Source organism: Lagenorhynchus albirostris, chromosome 11 (assembly GCF_949774975.1).
Source record: "Lagenorhynchus albirostris chromosome 11, mLagAlb1.1, whole genome shotgun sequence".
Classification (NCBI taxonomy): Eukaryota; Metazoa; Chordata; class Mammalia; order Artiodactyla; family Delphinidae; genus Lagenorhynchus; species Lagenorhynchus albirostris.
The window spans coordinates 83,140,947-83,162,508 of NC_083105.1; the positions used below are offsets into that span (position 1 = coordinate 83,140,947).

At 41.7% G+C, this 21,562-nt stretch overlaps 1 protein-coding gene across 3 annotated transcripts in view; it reads right to left on the reverse strand.

Annotated features, from left to right (window-relative positions):
• Window positions 1-564: 564 nt before the first annotated feature.
• The window catches only part of SSPN (sarcospan), a 46,909-nt gene continuing 25,911 nt past the window's right edge, over window positions 565-21,562 (reverse strand). For 2 of the 3 annotated variants that reach the window (XM_060166700.1, XM_060166701.1), the window contains exons 2-3: window positions 8,981-9,067; window positions 566-2,836 (exon numbers count right to left, since the gene is read on the reverse strand). In XM_060166700.1, coding sequence (XP_060022683.1) covers window positions 2,471-2,836; window positions 8,981-9,067 — 453 coding nt within the window. In that variant the 3' untranslated portion in view covers window positions 566-2,470. Of the gene's footprint in view, window positions 2,837-8,980; window positions 9,068-21,562 lie in introns of all 3 variants that reach the window. The other variant, XM_060166699.1, reaches the window with a different exon arrangement.

The following is a 21,562-nucleotide window of genomic DNA, read 5'->3' on the forward strand; positions in this document are numbered from 1 at the left end:
ACATATATATATATATATATATCTCCTGATTATTACCAAGCTTATCACCATGTCAGTTCTTACCAGTTGCATTATTTAGAAAAAGGAAGCACATAAGCTAGAGTTACTCTACCACTTGAAATACCCTGTGAATCGCTTGTAAAGCATAGAGCACCTTAGTGTTGTGTAGAATTTAATTTTCTGATAGAAAAACTTGTAGTGTTTGCTATAAAAAATTGTTCAAGGTATTCAGGGTGTGATTCCAATGGTGACTTATTCATAGTAATTAGCATTAAAGCACTGGTTTCTCACTCTTTAAAAAGGAGCCCACAGATTATCAGTCATTTTCTTTTGTAGGAAACTGTCAAAATCAAAATGGATTCAGTTATTGGAATTTTTTTAACAGGGTACAATGTATTTTTTTAGGTCATCATCAGGAGGCTTGGTGTGTGTTGATGTAATTTTTGTGTATTAAACCGCTGCTCCAGAAGCATCCATTAAGCAACTGATGTGCATTTTTGGCCTGAGCTAGTGTGTAGGAAGACCTTTTTTTTTTTTTTTTTTTTGCGGTATGCGGGCCTGTCACTGTTGTGGCATCTCCCGTTGCGGAGCACAGGCTCCAGACGCGCAGGCTCAGCGGCCATGGCTCAGGGGCCCAGCCGCTCCGCGGCATGTGGGATCTTCCCGGACCAGGGCACGAACCCGTGTCCCCTGCATCGGCAGGCAGACTCTCAACCACTGTGCCACCAGGGAAGCCCCAGGAAGGCCATTTTTAAAGCAAGTCAATACATAAAAAGGTTTTAACATCTGTTAATCAGGTGTTTTATCTGGAGGGCATAAAATATATTTACAATCCTCCAACTAACTTAACATTTCCCTTTTTATATGGATATTCATATCATGTAATAATCGACACTGTTGTCACAATCGATGGAATTATTCATATACCTCTTAAGGCAAACAAGGAAATGATTTTTTTAGAGTAGAGTTTAATGATTAGTAAAATATATCAATAGGCAATATGGAGAAGCAAATTAAGCTCAATTATCTTGAATTTCTGCTTTCAACAGAGCATACTAATAGAGAAAGTTTTTGGTAACATTTATGCTACATGAATTTGCATTCTGAGCTCCTTCCTTAAAACATTGATATTGTTCCAAATTCAATGATACCAATAACTAGAGAGAAAAGTCTCCCACCATAGAGTAGTTGTGCTCTTTTAAGTCGCAGTCACTTCAAAACAAAACCAAAAATTACCCTCCAAGTCAATGGCCAAATGTTCAAATAATGACCTCAGAAAACATTAGTTTAAGGCTCTAGTTGACTGTGCATACAAATCAATAATAAGATTACATATCAAATATAATTTCATGAATGGGACACCTCAGCATTACTCAATCTTCGTCAAAAGTACTTAGCTGCCAAGAGAGATACTTTACAACGTATCACAAATGTGCTATTTGCATAAACATTTCCCATTACAAATGCTCTCATTTTCATTTAAATGAGTATTTTTAACCTGAGCTATTAATAAAAAAAAAAAATTTTTTTTCTCCCTTGTAAAGCTTGGCTTTCAGAAGAAAGAATCTTTAAGCCTTCTCTCTTGTGATAGTAATTTCTCCAAATACCGACAGTGCCACGTAAGCACAGCCAGGGCTCATTAAATAGACTTCTGAGCATAATTATAATTAACCATTAGCTAGAAATTAGTTTTAATGATTTGTTTTAGACGACAGAATAGAAGCATAATGTAATTATTTTTAAACCTTCTATATCATTAAGAATACAACTACCACCAGCTTTCAGTTACTGAGAAGCAATCACCCAAAGCATTCACTAAGTGATCTATTTACAGATCCGAAATGAGGGAGCAGAGGAAAAAGGCCAGGGGCCCCAACCCAGGTGTTTGTAATTATTTAGCCTTTTGCAAAGTCTCTTCCTTTTCTACTCTGCTCTTTTAAGCTGTTTCATGCCTTGAAGACATCTCTACCAGGGAAAATAGAGAAAGACACACTGGCTGTTCAGCTTTCCCCCTCCTCCTGCCCCCTGCTTTTCTCGGAGTCATAGTGAGGATCACGGCGGGAGCGGGGAGAGGCCTGGAGGAAGATCCTACAAAATTTAGCAAGTGGGTCTGAAACTGTCCAAATCGAACTGGACTAACAGGAAAGAAGATTATCAATAATAGGTAACATGAGTATTAGGAATAGACTCCAGACTTTAAAGATAGAACTATACCATTCTTTCCCTGTACCGTGCTCTCTTAATATCCCAAAGTCAGTTTAGATCTTAAGAATTAAAAAAAAAAATACTATGGAAACCTGAAGAAATGCTCTTTCATTTCCTGAAAAATATAAAAATATTCATTTAGAACAGTGAATATTAGTTATTGTCAAATTTCATTTTTTCTTCATTTTCTTTCTCTTTTTATCCTTTTAAAAAAAATCTCAGCTAGTTAGGGTGCTGTTTGCTCTCCCACCTTTGAACAAGAATGTTAGACCTTTTGCTGCTGACCTTCGGAAGTTGTCAGGGAACACACCCTGACACCCACGTAAAAGACCTGGTACCTGTGTTTCCACATCACAAAGCAGGCCAACAAGCACACAAGGCCGCAGACCAAGTTCAGAATCATCTGGATGAGTAAGAACAGTTTGAAAGTGCCAGTGATGCTGGTACAGTCAGTCACATCCCGGTACACAAAGGTCCTGCTGAGGGGCTCGGAGGAGGGCAGTTTGCACTGGCAGGAGTCGAGCGTGGTTCCACAGGTAAGCTGTGTGAGTTGTGCATAGTGGTGAGCGGCGAACGCCACGGCCAGCACACAGACCGTCAGGCCAAGGGCGCTCAGCAGAAAGTACAAGAGCTGCAAGAAAGCAGAAGAAAACCTTTCCAGTTATAGAGAACGTTGGATGACTATTGGCAAAGCTAATAAAGAAAAGCTCTTCTTCTCTCCCAAGATTCCTTCTCTCCCTCCATTCCCTGATGGAGGGGCTGTCTCTCCTCAGAAACATGGTACCCAAGACATGGCAATGGCTCCTTATGGACTGTTAGTGAGCAATCTGATCACAATCTGAAAAACTCTGATCGTATTTTCATTTGTCGTACAGATGTCGGGTGTTTTTCATGAATTGAGCCAATAATATTAGCTTGATTTCGAGATGTTTGTATATGGACGTAGCAGGCAGCTTAGATGACTCCCAAACACAAGAGCCATCCCTGAAAGGCATACTGTGCTTGTTTTGACCTTAACAACTGCTGATATAAAGACTGAAACAAGACTAGGAAGTAGAGAACAAATTTCTTCAATATAAACACTGTGTTGGCCCAAATTGGCAATGATTGGTCAACTAGCAACACGGGTTAATGAAAAAGACTATATTCAATGGAGTGGTTGCCAAACTATGTCCAGGAAGGCCAGGGTCCCCAGTGAGAGGTTGCTGGGAGAAAAAAAAATTATGGTTCCAGAAGGTAGGTGACTTGATCACCTACAAGTCTCATCCCAAGTCCACCTATAACCATGTAGTTTCTGAGCATAAAAATAAACTAAATGATCCCTCAGCCCCAAGGTTCTGAACACCGTTGGCTTATGTGTTAGCCTTGGAATGGAAAAGTCTAGTTAAAGTTCTAACTCTGCTATTAAAGAACCATGGAATCCCTGAACAGCTCAGACATTTACCCTACACCTGAAATTTTTTTTTTTTTTACGATACGCGGGCCTCTCACTGTTGTGGCCTCTCCCGTTGCGGAGCACAGGCTCCGGACGCGCAGGCTCAGTGGCCATGGCTCAGGGGCCCAGCCGCTCAGCGGCATGTGGGATCTTCCCGGACCGGGGCACGAATCCGTGTCCCCTGCATTGGCAGGTGGACTCTCAACCACTGCGCTGCCAGGGAAGCCCCCCACCTGAAATATTTTGATCAAAAATTGTGGGTGCTTGTTGACGTGGCCACAATATAAACCATTTTACAGAACAAGAAATCTTGTGATTGGACTTCCCTACTGAAAACCTTTCTTTTAATGGCCCAACCTACTGAGGATCTAGATAAAGAATAGAGTCCCCAGTTGTTGGGACTGGTGTACTGAACCCAGTTCTTAGTGCAAGATTTACATTCCCATAGTCAAAAGTTGCTCATAGAGCAATTCTGCTGAATGTGAACTCCTCAAAGGAAGATTAGCCACGTCCAGGTTCAGATGAAAGTTGCTCTGAAAAGATTATGCCCTCCCACTGCCTTCAACTAATTGCAACTCAAAATAAAAACATGTATGCAAGATTATAAAATATGTGTGCATAAGTCCTCCAGATGAGTGATTTTGCACACAGGGACAATTTCAAATGTTTTCAAGTCTTAAATATAGAATATTTAAAATTTTATTTTTTCTGTCTTGACTGGTGCGTGTGTGTGTGTGTGTGTGTGTGTGTGTGTCAGTGCCCTGAGCATGTGTATGGTTTGCTTGGAAGCTTCACTGAGGACACAGGAAGAGAGTGGACCTGGTTAAAGCCGTTTCATCTTCCTATGGCTGCACGAACAAAGAGTGCAGGGGTTCTTTGGATCTTCTCATCAAAAATATCTTAAACACACACTCTCATTTTCATTTTCAAATTACACGAAGGACTGTCAAATACAACCCACATTTCTTCATCTGTGAAGCAGTTTATGGAAACATCTATCTCAGGGACATAACAAGGATAACTTATACTGAACACGTTTAGCCTCCCTTGGAGGAAGAGAACCAGAAAAACACACAGTGAAACAAACCATTTCAAAAATGTAAGAGGAAATATTTAATCTGTGCTATTGAATGCATCACCTTGGTCCTGCCTGTCGCCAAATTTTCAGTGGCCATATTTTCTGCAAAAAAAAAAAAAAGTAGTTCTTGGGCTAAAAAGTATGGATTTATTTTGTGGGGCCATTGGGACAGAATATTTGAATTATTCTGGGTTGTTTTGAAATATTCAGGCTTGACAACTGACTTCAAACTCTTGATGCCAAGGGCCAAATTAAATTGTGCTGGCCGTGTTGTGCGTGCCTGCCCATGACAGCTGCATTTCCAGTGCCTGCGACATGAGTGACTATACCAGCAGGGAGGGCCCAAATTAAGGGATGATTTTTCACCTGAGAGTCATCTGCTTAGCAGAATGGCCCCAGTTGGAGTTTTCTTCATACACTATATTGCCATCAGTGGATGGGGCTACGGAGGTCCTGTCATAACTCTCTCCCACACACTCATCCTTAGATAGAGAATTTCTATAACATCCGCTAGGGCATTATCTTGAAACAATGACAATAATCCCTCATTCTCGATCTGTAAATTATTCAAATAGCTGCAAAAAATATTCTCTCATAACCATCACAAAAATCCGTTTGCTGAAATGAGAGTTTTCCTCTTCTTTTTTTTTTTTTTTTTTTGCGGTACGCGGGCCTCTCACTGTTGTGGCCTCTCCCGTTGCGGAGCACAGGCTCCAGACGCGCAGGCTCAGCGGCCATGGCTCACGGGCCCAGCCGCTCCGCGGCATGTGGGATCTTCCCGGACCGGGGCACGAACCCGTGTTCCCTGCAGTGGCAGGCGGACTCTCAACCACTGCGCCACCAGGGAAGCCCCTGTCTCTTCTTTGGGCCCAAAGAGCAAAAGATTTGCCCAAGACTTTTACCAAGTACACAGCAGTGCCCGGTGATGGTTACAGGCATGGATTGGGGAGCAGACAGCCTGAGTTAGAATCCCGGTTCTCCCCTCCATAACTATGAACCTTGGGCAAATTAAATCAATCCCATGGGTACCTTTGTTTCTTCATCTAGCACCTAAGTCACAGGATTACTCTAAGGATCAAAATAATCGATACTGGGCTTTCCTGGTTTAAATATTTAAGTATTCTTGAAATGAACACATTAGCAGACCTGGAAAGAGCTGCCAGTTCTCAGGACTTTTAGGATATCCACCCTATACTGGCTTTGTGTTATTCTATGTCACGTGAGAGTAACAACACATCCTTGGCTTGTAGAAAGGACGTGAACATTTACACAAGCACAGAGACTGCTCAATTTTAATTGAGCATATTAAATATTCTAGAAGCCTCAAGAGCGCAGACAAAAGCCATGCCCCTCAGCTCCTTTAAATACGAATACATTTTCACTGGCGCATTAGCTCACACATTGTGATTCTGCCTCTCCCACTGCAGGAAAGCATCGGGCCAAGTAAGCAAGAGTGAGCCGCAGAATCAAGTTTCTTATCCATTTCGAGACATAAATATAGACTTGATCGGCCAAAGCCTGTGGGCTACATCTGCAGCGCTGTAGCATTTTTTCCTTCGCGGCTTTTAACTCAGCTGACAGCAACAAGCTTCTGGGGCAGAATCTGTAATTTAAAATCAAGTGGCTTGCTTTACGTACACGGCACGCATAACTATCAATAAGAGTGTTTACGATGACCTTGGGAAGGCCAGCAAATATATTTTGATACCAGCGGGGCTCGGGACGCATCTGTCTTGCCTGTGTCAGTCCGGGCGGCCGGCACTGCGCAGCGGGCGGAGGCGGGCGCCCCCGGCGCTTATGTAACCACAGCGCCCGGGGGCGCGCCCCGCGCTCGCCGCCTCTAATTGGTACCCGGCCGCCGCTTCAAAGTTCAGAGGCTACTGCGACTGCAATGCCCTCGTGGGGAATGTGCCCCGGAGTGTTTTTGCACGCACACGAACCAGACACGTTTCTGAACATCATCAAGGTGAGCCCCGAGAAAACAGGGCCAAGAGGATAGGCAGGAAGCCCAATCAGCGGCCGGATGGCCCGCCGAGCCCAGGAGCAGAACTCGGGAGCAGGGCCTGGGGAGAAAGATGGAAGGCGCCGGCGGCTTACAGGGCTCGCCAAAGGGCCGCCAGAGAAGACTGTGCTAGCTTGAGATGAAAAGACAAACCCCCGTGGCCACTGTCTGTAAGGAAAAGGGAAGTGTGTGGGGCGTGTGTGTGTGTGTGTGTGTGTGTGTGTGTGTGTGTGTGTGTGTGGACGCGCGCGCGCGCGCTAGCACAGGTTGCAGTAAAGCGCTGGCATCACCCCCGTGTTGCTTGTCCTGACTATCTGGGCATTCAACAGAAGGAAGTAAATTCGCCACCAAAGCTTGGTGCAGGGTATCAACACGTAAGCACTAAAATGCGGTTTTGCTAGTGAGAAACACCTCATGAAGATGCATTTTATTCCTTCTCCCCCAAATGATGTCAGGAGCACAAGGGAAGTCCGCTGTAACCTGTTGTGCCTTTGGAAAACCTGGAGATTGACGGAGCTCATTTTCGACCTGAAGGTAATATAGCGGGCACCTTAGAGAGCTGGTAGCAAGCATCACTAAAGGTCACATTCAGGAGAAGAGAAAAGTGCCTCTGTATTTGTCAATGTCTGTCACAGGTGAAAAAAAAAGATAGTTAATGAGATCTTCCTAGTGGTGAATTCTCAACCTGGCTGACATTGGCAGTGACTTTTTTATTTTTTAATTTTTTTGTCCTTGCTCCTTATTTTAAATGCAGACGTTGAGATGGCTTTAGGGGCTTCTGTGAAGATGTTGCTGTTGCCTCTGCTGTTTCCTGGGATCATGGTGGAGAGGGGGATGAGGGCATTTCACAGAAACTGATGAACCTAGTTTAGAGCCCTTTTTACATAATGAATGAAATTCCCATAATTTAACAGATAATTTCTTACTAGGCTTTAAAAAACAAAATCATCACTAAGCCTTGTAGTTTATTCAGACTTCTACCAAAAAAGTAAACATGGACTGATGTCTGCTCTATCTGGCCTTCTTTTAAGGGACACCCTCAGACAGAAAAAGTAAAATTTCCAAGGTGGGTGGGTGGGGCATATCCACCAAAATTATAACTCTATCAATTTTTAAAATAGCATCCATTAAATTTTTAAATTAGAAGAGTTACATCTAACTATTGGAGAACATCTCAAAATTGAAGAAAAAAACTACACAATGTAGGTATAATCCCACCACTCAGAGAAACTATTTTTTCTGTGCATATAAGAGCTATTTATTTAATCTCCGTAGGATCATAGCATACATTTTGTGTAGCCAGTTTCTTTTTGCTAGTTAAAATAATTTGAATATTTTATTCACTAATTACTCTTTCACGACATGACTTAAATATATATATGTATATATGAGCACATTGCTTTTTTATGTCAGTAGCTTTTATATCAATATACTAGAATATACTAACATCTTACAAAGGAGTATCCAGTTTTTATGTGTTTTCTTATAGAAGAAAAGTAAACAATGTGACTGGACCCCCAAACCAAAACCAAACCAAACCAACATTACAGAAAGCTTTTTGTTCTCTGCTGCAGGAGTTGAAAGAAAATGTAGGAATTTGATTTCTACCAACTGATTTCTGAGTGGGCTGTTTATCTCCCTAAACTCTGAAAGGGTGTGTCTGTGTTTCCCTTTGGAGCAGATTCTACTGTGCAGTGAAAATGCTGTGTACTTGAATTGGCTCCAACCAAACACAGTGTCTCTAAAAAAAAAGGCCCTCATTAAGGCACACACACTTGCTAAACCAAGCATGCCCCAACCTCCTGCCTTTGCCCTCAGATTCTTGGCACAGGTCATTTGGATTCACCCAACGTACCTTTTCTGTCTCGGTGATCCCACCTACCAAGGGAAATACACTTAGACTGCTTCATTATTAAAACATTCTAAAAAAACCCCAAGATGGGGAAGTGAGCACTGATATGGACACTTTTTCCCTGGCCAAGTGTTTCGCTGAACTGATGAGTTTTCAATTTTCCTTTTAAGGGCATTGGAGGACACTTCATATGCTCTGTGCCAATCCAGTTCATGGAAATTAAGACAAAAAAAAATCAGCATTACCTTTGGGGTCTGGATGAATGCCCTCCTAAAACATTTTTTGGCCTGTCTAAAAATGCAATTTCTAGAATAATCAGATATACAACCCCTTAAAAAGTCCTCCTTAATTTTGTACTTGTGTTTCCTTCTATGTGATGATAAAAGAGAAAGAAAAAGGACAACTTACTTTCATGGCAAACTGGATGCAAGTCCGTTCGTCAACTTGATAGGAGACACAAAGCATAAACAAACCAAGATAGGCCACTAAGCAGACCTGCAATGGAGAACAGGGAGGAAAGGTTGTTATCAAGGAAAGCCGTGCATTCTAATGACATCAATCTCAGTGTCTTTCACCAGTAACATCCTTGTTATCAAGGTGCTCATTTCATTTGCTTATCTTTATGTGCTATTTTTGCTCAGCTTGTGGAACAGAGTTTTAAAAATAGGAAAATCAATTTATTTCAATTTAGCCAGTATTTATTAAGTCCTTCTGATGTGCCAGGTGCTGTAGAAGGTCCTTCAGCGAATACAATGATGAACAAAATTTCCTCAACCTCAGTAATTGTACGGTCCAGGCAGGCCACGATAAGCGCACACACTATTCTACGGCAGGGCATTCTGTGTCAAATGCTATTCAGAGAAGTACAAAAAGAAGGAAAAAATAACATTGAATTGGGCAATTAAAAAAGCCTTCTCTAAAGAGGTGGATTTGAAATGGTCCTTGAAAGGGATGATGATAATAATAATGATCACTACCAGTTACTGAATACTTACCTTGTGCTTGGGCTCCTCTAAGGCCTTTTGTATGGATTTCTTCAAGTAATCAGCACAAAACCCTATGAAGTAGGTGCTATTATGATCCTCACGTTATAAGTGAGGAAACAGAAGCACAAAGCTAGTAAATGATGGAACCCGCCCTCAAACCAGGTAGCTTGGGTGAAACAGTACGAGCGCAGGCGGATGCAGGACTGTGTGTGGAAAGAATAGCAAACGTGTATCTACAGTTGAAATAACAAAATATAGAGCAGAAAATGTAGGTGGAAAGTCTGGGGTTGTAGAACTGATTTAGGAAGTAGTGGGGCTCCCTTGAACATTTCTGAGCAGGGGAATGACATGATTCAAGACATGTTTCTGGAAAATGAGCAGTGGTGTTGGGTGGGTTGGCGGTGAGAACACCAGAATCTTATTTTACTAATCTAAGCAAGATTAATCTATCAGGTGAGCCAGAGCTCAGAGGGTGGTGGACGAAGTCAGAGAAAGAGGTGAGAGGAAAGGTGTAGTGAAAGTAAAATATATACATCTTGGCTATTGCATGACCAGTGGGAGGACACTGGAGCGGGAGAAATAGAAAGCCATCTCCAAATTCTTGAGTGTCAGTGATGGAAAGAGTGGGGGGGGCGTGCAACTGACCCAAAGAAGGCTGGCAGGAGGCATGGCAACTTTGAGGGAAAACATACTCAATTTTTAAAACAGTTTTTTAAACCGAAGTGTAGTTAATTTACAATGTTGCGTTAGCTTCAGGTGTACAGCAAAGTGATTCGGTTATTTATATATATATTTAGGTTCTTTTCCATTATAGATTTTTACAAGACATTGAATATTGTTCCCTATGTGATACAGTAGGTCCTTGCTGTTTACCAACTTTATATACAGTAGTGTGTATCTGCTAATCCCAAACTCCTAGTTTATCTACCCCCCCCCACCCCCCGCTATCCCCTCTGGTAACCATAAGTTTGTTTTCTATGTCTGTGAGTCTATTTCTGTTTTGTAAATAAGTTCATTTATATCATTTTTAAGAGTCCACATATAAGTGATATCATATGATATTTCGCTTTCTCTGTCTGACTTACTTCACTTAATGTGATAATCTCTAGGTCCATCCATGTTGTTGCAAATGACATTATTTCATTCCGTTTTATGGCTGAATAACGTTCCATTATATATATATATATATATATATATATATATATATCCAGAGAAAACGCTAATTTGAAAAAATACACGCACCCCAGTGTTCATAGCAGCACTATTTACAATGGCCAAGACATGGAAGCAACCTAAGTGTCCAGCGACAGATGAATGGATAAAGAAGATGTGGTATATAAAACCTACTCGATTTGATTTTCTTTTTAGTGCATTGGAGTTTCTTAAACTGTGATTTAGAGTTTCTAAGCAAAGCATACCTATTCACACTCAACTTTGGAAGCCCTAAAAGGTTGCTAAGTTCTACTTTAGGATGAAAAACATAAGCAAAAGAATTGCATTTTCTGATAAGCACAATTTTCCTAGAGACAATGTTGGAAGGGTGGCTGAGAGTCACCCAGCAAGTCATTAGATGGCTGGTTTGGTGATACTCATAACTCCTATCCCCAGGGCCAGCTTTGAACCTCGGACCTGCTAGGGTGGTAGAGCTGTTTATTTACAAAGCCAACACAACATTTTAACGTAGCACCTCTATCCTATTCTCCTCTTGATTACAAAATCAATAAGTGGCTTGTGCCCTCACTGGTTCCCAAGTTGCGGGTTTAGGTTTCCACCGGACTGTGAAGCCAAAAGCCAAGCCTTCCTTGAGTACAGGCTGTTTTCAGGGTTTTCCACCATTAGGACAGGCTGATGGTTAAAAGCAGAGATGACATTCCTAGTTCAACAGATACAGTGTGGGCTGGAGAGGGCTGGGTAGAAAACAAAGCAGATAGGACCCACAGAGACAGCTTTTCAGCAGAGCACGGGCAGATGTGGAGGTAATGACACTGAAGTTGTTTGTGTAACCCACAACGTGGCCGTATTTCAAAGGCAGGGGTGAAGTTCCTTTTCAAAACTTTAAAAAATATATCTAAAAAATATATCTAATTGAGGTATAAGTTTGATAAGGCCTATAATGGCTTACTATGTATTTTCAAATTAAGAATTTTCAGAGCTAGGGACTTCCCAGTGGTAAAGAATCCACCTTCCAATTCAGGGGATGTGGGTTCGATCCCTGGTCAGGAAACTAAGATCCCACGTGCTACAGGGCAACTAAGCCTGCACACCACAACTACTGAGCTTGCACGCCTCAACGAGAGAGCCCACGTGCCGCAAACTACAAAGCCCACGCACTCTGGAACCCACGAGCCACAACTAGAGAGAGAAAACCCGCCTGTCACAACTAGAGAGAAGCCTGCACACCACAACAGAGTCCACGCCGCAATGAAAAGATCTTGCGTGTCTCAACGAAGACCCCTCGAGCTGCAACTAAGACCCGAAGCAGCCAAAAATATAAAGAAAATAAATAAGTAAAATTTTTTAAATGCTTTAAAAAAAAGAATTTGCAGAACTAAAACAATGGAAGAAAGACCTTTTCTTTTTTGTTTATTGGCAAGAAACCCAATGGAAGCTTCTAAACTTGCTTGTGGGGATGGTTAGATCCCTAAGTACGTGCCTGGGCTCACTTGTTAGCATCTGTCTGCAGGTGCACAGGGTCAGGCTCTCTCCTACATAACTGTCTTTGTCCCTAGAGGCTATTGAGAAGTTGGCAATTGCCAAAACTCTCCCCTTTGTCTTCATGAGACACACATTCCAACAATCGAGCCTAAATGACCAGTATCTTAAAAATCTGACTCTGTCTTCCTTGAACAAATTTTTCTACTTCAGTAGTGTCTACTTCTTTGAAGCCTTAATTTAGCCTGGCTTCCAGCAAGAAGTTGCACAAGAACATATAACCTCACTCTAGACTATTTCACTTAGTCGACAGAACTCTTTTTGAGGCCAGACTCTTTTAACAGCTCCAGGAACTGAGCGCTGAAAAACCAGTCTCAGCCTTCAAGGAGCTCTCAGTTCAGTGGGAAAGAGAGGTGAGTGAGGTTACAATACCATGTAAATTTTAAGACCGTGTCTGCTGTAATACACTGAAGGGGTGATTAACCTGAAGGCAACTTGAAGAAACTTCCTGGAGGAAGATGGATTTTGAAAGGTAAGCAGAAATTAAGCAGAAGGATGTTAGGAAGAGTAGAGCAAGTACTAGTGGGTACAAAAGCATGGAGAAATGCAGAGTAAACATTGAGGTCTCCCAGAGCTCTGGTGCAGAGGATGGGAGAAGAAAAAGCCAAAGATGAGCTTGTAGAGATGGGCAGGAAGTAGGTCACAAGGAACTTTTATTTCAACCTAGGACATTTGAGGCAAGGGAATCATGTGATCAACGCTGCCTTTTAGAATGGTCTTTCCGGCTGTGAAGAATGGATTGGGAAGGGAAGACCAGCTGGGAGGCTGTTCTCCATCTATGGAGAAATGATGACTGCCTGAGCTCAGGTAGCAGTAGGAACCGAGAGTCGGTGTGTTTGAGTGATGTTAAGGGAGCAGAATCCAAGGCTCTAAGAACTGATTAGGTGTGAGGGTTGAAGGAGAGGGAGAATTAAGCAAGGTGCTCAGCTACCTGACTTGAGCTGCCAGGTGGATGGAGTTCACATTTAGTAAGGCACAAGATACAAGAGGAAGAGCGGAATGGGAATGGAAACCGATAATGCCCACCTGAACTCAAATCTCAGACACGTGGGCCTAGAACTCAGGAAAGGGATCTTAGCTGAACATAAGCCCTTAAAGCAATGGAAACCATCAGAAATGCTGGGTCACCCAGAAACAGTCTAGGCAAAACAAAAAAAGGCCAAGGAAGTTACCCAGTTATGAAGAACCATTGAATAGTTTGAGCAGAAAGCATCTCAAATATATTTCATATAACTTTGGTTGTACATCATGACATGTCTAAATACTATGAAACTGATCATCCTTCTGGATTTTTGAAAGTTTCACTTCTAGGTCCTAGTGTAGGATATTTGCTATAAAGCCTGGGTCAATCCAACATATTTTATTTTATTTTAATATTTATTATTTATTTATTTGGTTGTGCCGGGTCTTAGTTTTGGCAGGTGGGCTCCTTTGTTACAGCTTGCAAACTCTTAGTTGCGGCATGCATGTGGGATCTCAGGGATCAAATCTGGACGCCCTGCATTGGGAGCGAGGAGTCTTAACCACTGCGCCACCAGGGAAGTCCCAATCCAACATCTTTTAATTTCTTGGCCTTCTGATAGGGCTCAATCGGCTCTGGGAGGGGGTGGGGAGTTCATTTTCTTACCTACAGATTTTCATATTAGAACAATACTTCTTTATCAGAGGGTTTATTGGAGTTTAGAATGCAAGCACTTTATAGAAGAGTAGTATTTATTGAACACTTAAAACTGAAGGCTTATCATCAAAACATCTAGAAACAATAAATGCTGGAGAGGGTGTGGAGAAAAGGGAACGCTCCTGAACTGTTGGTGGGAATGTAAATTGTTACAGCCACTATGGAGAACAGTATGGATGTTCCTTAAAAAACTAAAAATAGAACTACCATATGACCCAGCAATCCCACTACTGGACATATACCCTGAGAAAACCATAATTCAAAAAGAGTCATGTACCAAAATGTTCATTGCAGCTCTATTTACAATAGCCAGGACATGGAAGCAACCTAAGTGTCCATCGACAGATGAATGGATAAAGAAGATGTGGCACATATATACAATGGAATATTACTCAGCCATAAAAAGACACGAAATTGAGATATTTGTTGTGAGGTGGATGGACCTAGAGTCTGTCACACAGAGTGAAGTAAGTCAGAAAGAGAAAAACAAATAACTTAGGCTAACACATATATATGGAATCTAAGGGAAAAAAAAAAAGGTCATGAAGAACCTAGGGGTAAGATGGGAATAAAGACACAGACCTACTAGAGAATGGACTTGAGGATACGGGGAGGGGGAAGGGTAAGCTGGGATGAAGTGAGAGAGAGGCATGGACATATATATACTACCAAACATAAAATAGGTAGCGAGTGGGAAGCAGCCACATAGCACAAGGAGATCAGCTAGGTGCTTTGTGGCCACCTAGAGGGGTGGGATAGGGATGGTGGGAGGGAGACGCAAGAGGGAGGAGATATGGGGATATATGTATACGTATAACTGATTCACTTTGTTATAAAGCAGAAACTAACACACCATTGTAAAGCAATTATACTCCAATAAAGATGTTTAAAAAAATCCAAAAACTGAAGACTTTATGGCCACGGGGAGGAAACCAGATTTCTCATGCCAGACTAAGGGTCTTGTTTTCTGAGTGGGCAGGACGTGGGCGCACCAGGAAGACAGGGTGCTCTGGCTTCCCAGGGCAGGGAAGGAGGAGCTCTTGTTAATGAGTGGTGATACTCGCCAGGCCTCTCTGGAACAACATTCTTGGATTCTGGGCCAGGGCTTCCATTGGATATGGTGAGGTGAGACCCATGGAAGAGGAAAAAGGCAGTTACATAAGATTTTCAAGAAGGCACCCATTGGACCAGGGACAGACAGGTGGTATCACTGAACACAAAACCAGACAAGACCTGGGTGGTCTTGTCTAGTGCTGAAAGGGCAGCTAGCCCTGAAGAGCTTGTGAAGATTTAGTTCATGTACAGATGGATAATTATGTTGATAAGAAAAGCTTGAAAAGATTTTTTTAGTGAAAAAAAATCCCATAATTTTAAACCTGTTTTTGGATGCATGTTTCTGCAATCTGTTTAGCAAGAAGAGAAAACCTAAGTCACAAACTCCATATTCTGTCTAAAGATGTTCTTTGACTGCTCAGAGTGAAGACTGCATTCTCTCTTGAGAGTTAGAAAGTTAAGCAGAGTTGAAATGTTCTCTGAATGTTAAATCCATTTCTAGATGTACGAGTCCTGAGTCTTGTCACACTTTGTGTTATTCCTGCAGTGGTACCTTTTGAGGATTGGCTTATTATGAATAAAAAGCGAACGGTGGATGGACCCGGGTCTTGGAGATTTACCTACATATCATTTTTTTTCTTTTCATTTTGGCATAGCTAGAAGGTATCACCCTAAAACATTTTGTGAGAATGCGAATTATTGGTATTTACTTCGCTCCATGTCATATTTATATTCTGGTCTTGTGACATTCACACAACCTCCAATTTATTTGTTTTCTTCTTTTTGTTGTTGACAGAGCTGCTTGACAGGGCTATCTGGAGAATACAACCTCCTCTGTCAAATGTCTTTCAAGGTTTCTCTCCTCCTTCCATCCCCCCCTTTCATTTGTGTGCCTGAAATGTGACTCTATTTCTGTTAGTTAATCAATGTTCACCTGTGTATTTAAAGCACTTTATTTCAGTCAATATAGTAACAAGATGAACTCTCCTCTCATATTTGCACAGCCAATTGATCAACAAGAGATGTAGCAGAACTGTACATATTTCTCTGGATATTTCTTAAGAGAATTTCTATGGGTTTTCACCTATTTAATAGAATTTAAGGTAGAGTATTAGAAATAATTTTCAACAAATGATAGATATATTGCAATATGTCAAATGAATGCAGTCTCACTCAGGAGAATTGCTTATTAATACATAGTTTATCAGAGATTTACATAATATACAAAAGAATATTTCATGAGAATCTATTAAAGGATGTTTATTGGATCAAGATTTCAGAAGGATGGGATAGAATATTTTAGCATAACTCAAGCATTTTTACTAGATTCTCATTGCCACTGCCTCTGGTAAGACAATGTCTAAGCTAGTGGTTCAGAGTTACTTGGAGGGCTTGGTGAAATCTCCCTTATCTCCAGAATTTCTGATCCAATAGGTCTGGGGTGGAGACCGAGAATTTGCATTTCTAATAAATAAGGCCATACTTTGAGAACCACTAGTCTAAGCTGAAAACATAGTCTTCTGGAGAGGGGGAAGGTGGCGGAAGAGTAAGACGCGGAGATCACCCTCCTCCCCAGAGATACATCAGAAATACATCTACACGTGGAACAACTCCTACAGAACACCTACTGAATTCTGGCAGAAGAACTCAGACCTCCCAAAAGGCAAGAAACTCCCCACGTACCTGCGTAGGGCAAAAGAAAAAAGAATAAAGAGAGACAAAAGAATAGGGACGGGACCTGCACCAGTGGGAGGGAGCTGTGAAGGAGGAAAGGTTTCCACATACTAGAAGCCCCTTCACGGGCGAAGACTGCGGGTGGCCGAGGGGAGAAGCTTCGGAGCCGCGGAGAGCACAGCAACAGGGGTGCAGAGGGCAAAGCGGAGAGATTCCCGCACAGAGGATCGGTGCCGACCAGCACTCACCAGCCCAAGAGGCTTGTCTGCTCACTCGCCGGGGCGGGCAGGGGCTGGGAGCTGAGGCTCGGGCTTCAGTTGGAGCGCAGGGAGAGGACTAGTGGCGTGAACACAGCATGAAGGGGTTATTGCACCACGCCTAGCCAGGAGGGAGTCCGGGGAAAAGTCTGGACCTGCCAAAGAGGCAAGAGACTTTTTCTTCCCTCTTTGTTTCCTGGTACGCGAGGAGAGGTGATTAAGAACGCTGCTTAACGGAGCTCCAGAGACGGGCGCGAGCCGCGGCCAACAGCGCGGACCCCAGAGATGGGCAGGAGACGCTAAGGCTGCTGCTGCCGCCACCAAGAAGCCTGTGTGAGAGCACAGGTTACTCTCCACACCTCCCCTCCCGGGAGCCTGTACAGCCTGCCACTGCCAGGGTCCCGGGATCCAGGGACAACTTCCCTGGGAGAACGCACGGCGGGCCTCAGGCTGGTGCAATGTCACGCCAAGAGGCTGCCGCAGGCTCGCCCCTCATCTGTGCCTCTCCCTCCCCCCGGCCTTAGTGAGCCAGAGCCCCCGAATCAGCGGCTCCTTTAACCCCCTCTTGCCTGAGCGAAGAACAGACGCCCTCCAGCGACCTACATGCAGAGGCGGGGCCAAATCCAAAGCTGAACCCCGGGAGCTGTGCGAACAAAGAAGAGAAAGGGAAATCTCTCCCAGCAGCCTCAGGCGCAGCGGACTAAATCTCCACAATCAACTTGATGTACCCTGCATCTGTGGAATACATGAATACACAATGAATCATCCTAAATTGAGGAGGTGGACTTTGAGAGCAAGATTTATTATTTTTTTCCACTTTTCCTCTTTTTGTGTGTGTGTATGTGTATGCTTCTGTGAGAGATTTTGTCTGTATAGCTTTGCTTTCACCATTTGTCCTAGGGTTCTATCCATCCGTTTTTGTTTTTTTTTTTACTTAAAAAAATTTTTTTCTTAATAATTATTTTTTTATTTTAATAACTTTATTTTATTTTACCTTATTTTATTTTCTTTTATCATCTTTCTTTCTTTCTTTCTTTCTTTCTTTCTCTTTTTCTCACTTTTATTCTGAGCTGTGGGGATGAAAGGTTCTTGGTGCTGCAGCCAGGAGTCAGTGCTGTGCCTCTGAGGTGGGAGAGCCAGCTTCAGGACACTGGTCCACAAGAGACCTCCCAGCTCCACATAATATCAAACAGCGAAAATGTCCCAGAGATCTCCATCTCAACACCAGCACCCAGCTTCACTCAACGACCAACAAGCTACAGTGCTGGACACCCTATGCCAAACAACTAGCGAGACAGGAACACAACCCCACCCATTAGCAGAGAGGCTGCCTAACATCATACTAAGTCCACAGACACCCCAAAACACACCACCAGACATGGACCTGCCCACCAGAAAGACAAGATCCAGCCTCATCCACCAGAACATAGGCACCAGTCCCCTCCACCAGGAAGCCTACACAACCTACTGAAGCAACTTTAGCCACTGGGGACAGACACCAAAAACAAAGGGAACTACAATCCTGTAGCCTGCAAAAAGGAAACCCCAAACACAGTAAGAAAAGCAAAATGAGAAGACAGAAAAACACACAGCAGATGAAGGAGCAAGATAAAAACCCACCAGACCTAACAAATGAAGAGGAAGTAGGCAGTCTACCTGAAAAAGAATTCACAATAATAATAGTAAAGATGACTCAAAATCTTGGAAATAGAATAGACAAAATGCAAGGAATATTTAACAAGGACCTAGAAGAACTAAACATGAAACAAGCAATGATGAACAACACAATAAATGAAATTAAAAATACTCTAGAAGGGATCAATAGCAGAATAACTGAGGCAGAAGAACGGATAAGTGACCTGGAAGATAAAATAGTGGAAATAGCTACTGCAAAGCAGAAAAAAGAATGAAAAGAACTGAGGACAGTCTCAGAGACCTCTGGGACAACATTAAATGCACCAATATTTGAATTGTAGGGGTTGCAGAAGAAGAAGAGAAAAAGAAAGGGACTCAGAAAATATTTGAAGAGATTATAGTTGAAAACTTCCCTAATATGGGAAAGGAAATAGTTAATCAAGTCCAGGAAGCACAGAGAGTCCCATACAGGATAAATCTAAGGAGAAACATGCCAAGACACATATTAATCAAACTGTCAAAAATTAAATACAAAGAAAAAGTATTAAAAGCAGCAAGGGAAAAACAACAAATAACACACAAGGGAATTCCCATAAGGTTAACAGCTGATCTTTCAGCAGAAACTCTACAAGCCAGAAGGGAGTGGCAGGACATATTTAAAGTGGTGAAGGAGAAAAACCTGCAACCAAGATTACTCTACCCAGCAAGGATCTCATTCAGATTTGATGGAGAAATTAAAACCTTTACAGACAAGCAATAGCTGAGAGAGTTCAGCACCACCAAACCAGCTTTACAACAAATGCTAAAGGATCTTCTCTAGGCAAGAAACACAAGAGAAGGAAAAGACCTATAATAACAAAGCCAAAACAGTTAAGAAAATGGGAATAGGAACATACATGTCGATAATTACCTTAAAAGTAAATGGACTAAGTGCTCCCACCAAAAGACACAGACTGGCTGAATGGATACAAAAACAAGACCCATATATATGCTGTCTACGAGAGACCCACTTCAGACCTAGAGACACATACGGACTGAAAGTGAGGGGATGGAAAAAGATATTCCATGCAAATGGAAACCAAAAGAAAGCTGGAGTAGCAATTCTCGTATCAGACAAAATAGACTTTAAAATAAAGACTATTAGAAGAGACAAAGAAGGACACTACATAATGATCAAGGGATCGATCCAAGAAGAAGATGTAACAATTGTAAATATTTATGCACCTAACATAGGAACACCTCAATACATAAGGCAAATACTAACAGCCATAAAAGGGGAAATCAACAATAACACATTCATAGTAGGGGACTTTAACACCCCACTTTCACCAATGGACAGATCATCCAAAATGAAAATAAATAAGGAAATACAAGCTTTAAAGGATACATTAAACAAGATGTACTTAATTGATATTTATAGGACATTCCATCCTAAAACAACAGAATACAGATTTTTCTCAAGTGCTCATGGAACATTCTCCAGGATAGATCATATCTTGAGTCACAAATCAAGCCTTGGTAAATTTAAGAAAATTGAAATTGTATCAAGTATCCTTACCGTCCACAACGCTATGAGACTAGATATCAATTACAGGAAAAGATCTGTAAAAAATAAAAACACATGGAGGCTAAACAATACACTACTTAATAACGAAGTGATCACTGAAGAAATCAAAGAGGAAATCAAAAAATACCTAGAAACAAATGACAATGGAGACATGACGACCCAAAACCTATGGGATGCAGGAAAAGCAGTTCTAAGAGGGAAGTTTATAGCAATACAGCCCTACCTTAAGAAACAGGAAACATCTCGAATAAACAACCAAACCTTGCACCTAAAGCAATTAGAGAAAGAAGAACAAAAAAAACCCAAAGTTAGCAGAAGGAAAGAAATCATAAAGATCAGATCAGAAATAAATGAAAAAGAAATGAAGGAAATGATAACAAAGATCAATAAAACTAAAAGCTGGTTCTTTGAGAAGATAAACAAAATTGATAAACCATTAGCCAGACTCATCAAGAAAAAAAGGGAGAAGACTCAAATCAATAGAATTAGAAATGAAAAAGGAGAAGTAACAAATGACACTGCAGAAATACAAAAGACAATGAGAGATTACTACAAGCAACTCTATGCCAATAAAATGGACAACCTGGAAGAAATGGACAAATTCTTAGAAATGCACAACCTGCCAAGACTGAATCAGGAAGAAATAGAAAATATGAACAGACCAATCACAAGCACTGAAATTGAAACTGTGATTAAAAATCTTCCAACAAACAAAAGCCCAGGACCAGATGGCTTCACAGGTGAATTCTATCAAACATTTAGAGAAGAGCTAACACCTATCCTTCTCAAACTTTTCCAAAATATAGCAGAGGGAGGAACACTCCAAAACCCATGCTATGAGACCGCCATCACCCTGGTACCAAAACCAGACAAGGATGTCGCAAAGAAAGAAAACTACAGGCCAATATCACTAATGAACATAGATGCAAAAATCCTCAACAAAATACTAGCAAACAGAATCCAACAGCACATTAAAAGGATCATACACCATGATCAAGTGGGGTTTATTCCAGGAATGCAAGGATTCTTCAATATACACAAATTAACCAATGTGATACACCATATTAACAAAATGAAGGAGAAAAACCATTTGGTCATCTCAATAGATGCAGAGAAAGCTTTAGACAAAATTCAACACCGATTTATGATAAAAACCCTCCAGAAAGTAGGCATAGAGGGAACTTTCCTCAACATAATAAAGGCCATATATGACAAACCCACAGCCAACATCGTCCTCAATGGTGAAAAACTGAAAGCATTTCCATTAAGATCAGGAACAAGACAAGGTTGCCCACTCTCACTAGTATTATTCAACATACTTTTGGAAGTTTTAGCCACAGCAATCAGAGAAGAAAAGGAAATACAAATCAGAAAAGAAGAAGTAAAGCTGTCACTGTTTGCAGATGACATGATACTATACATAGATAA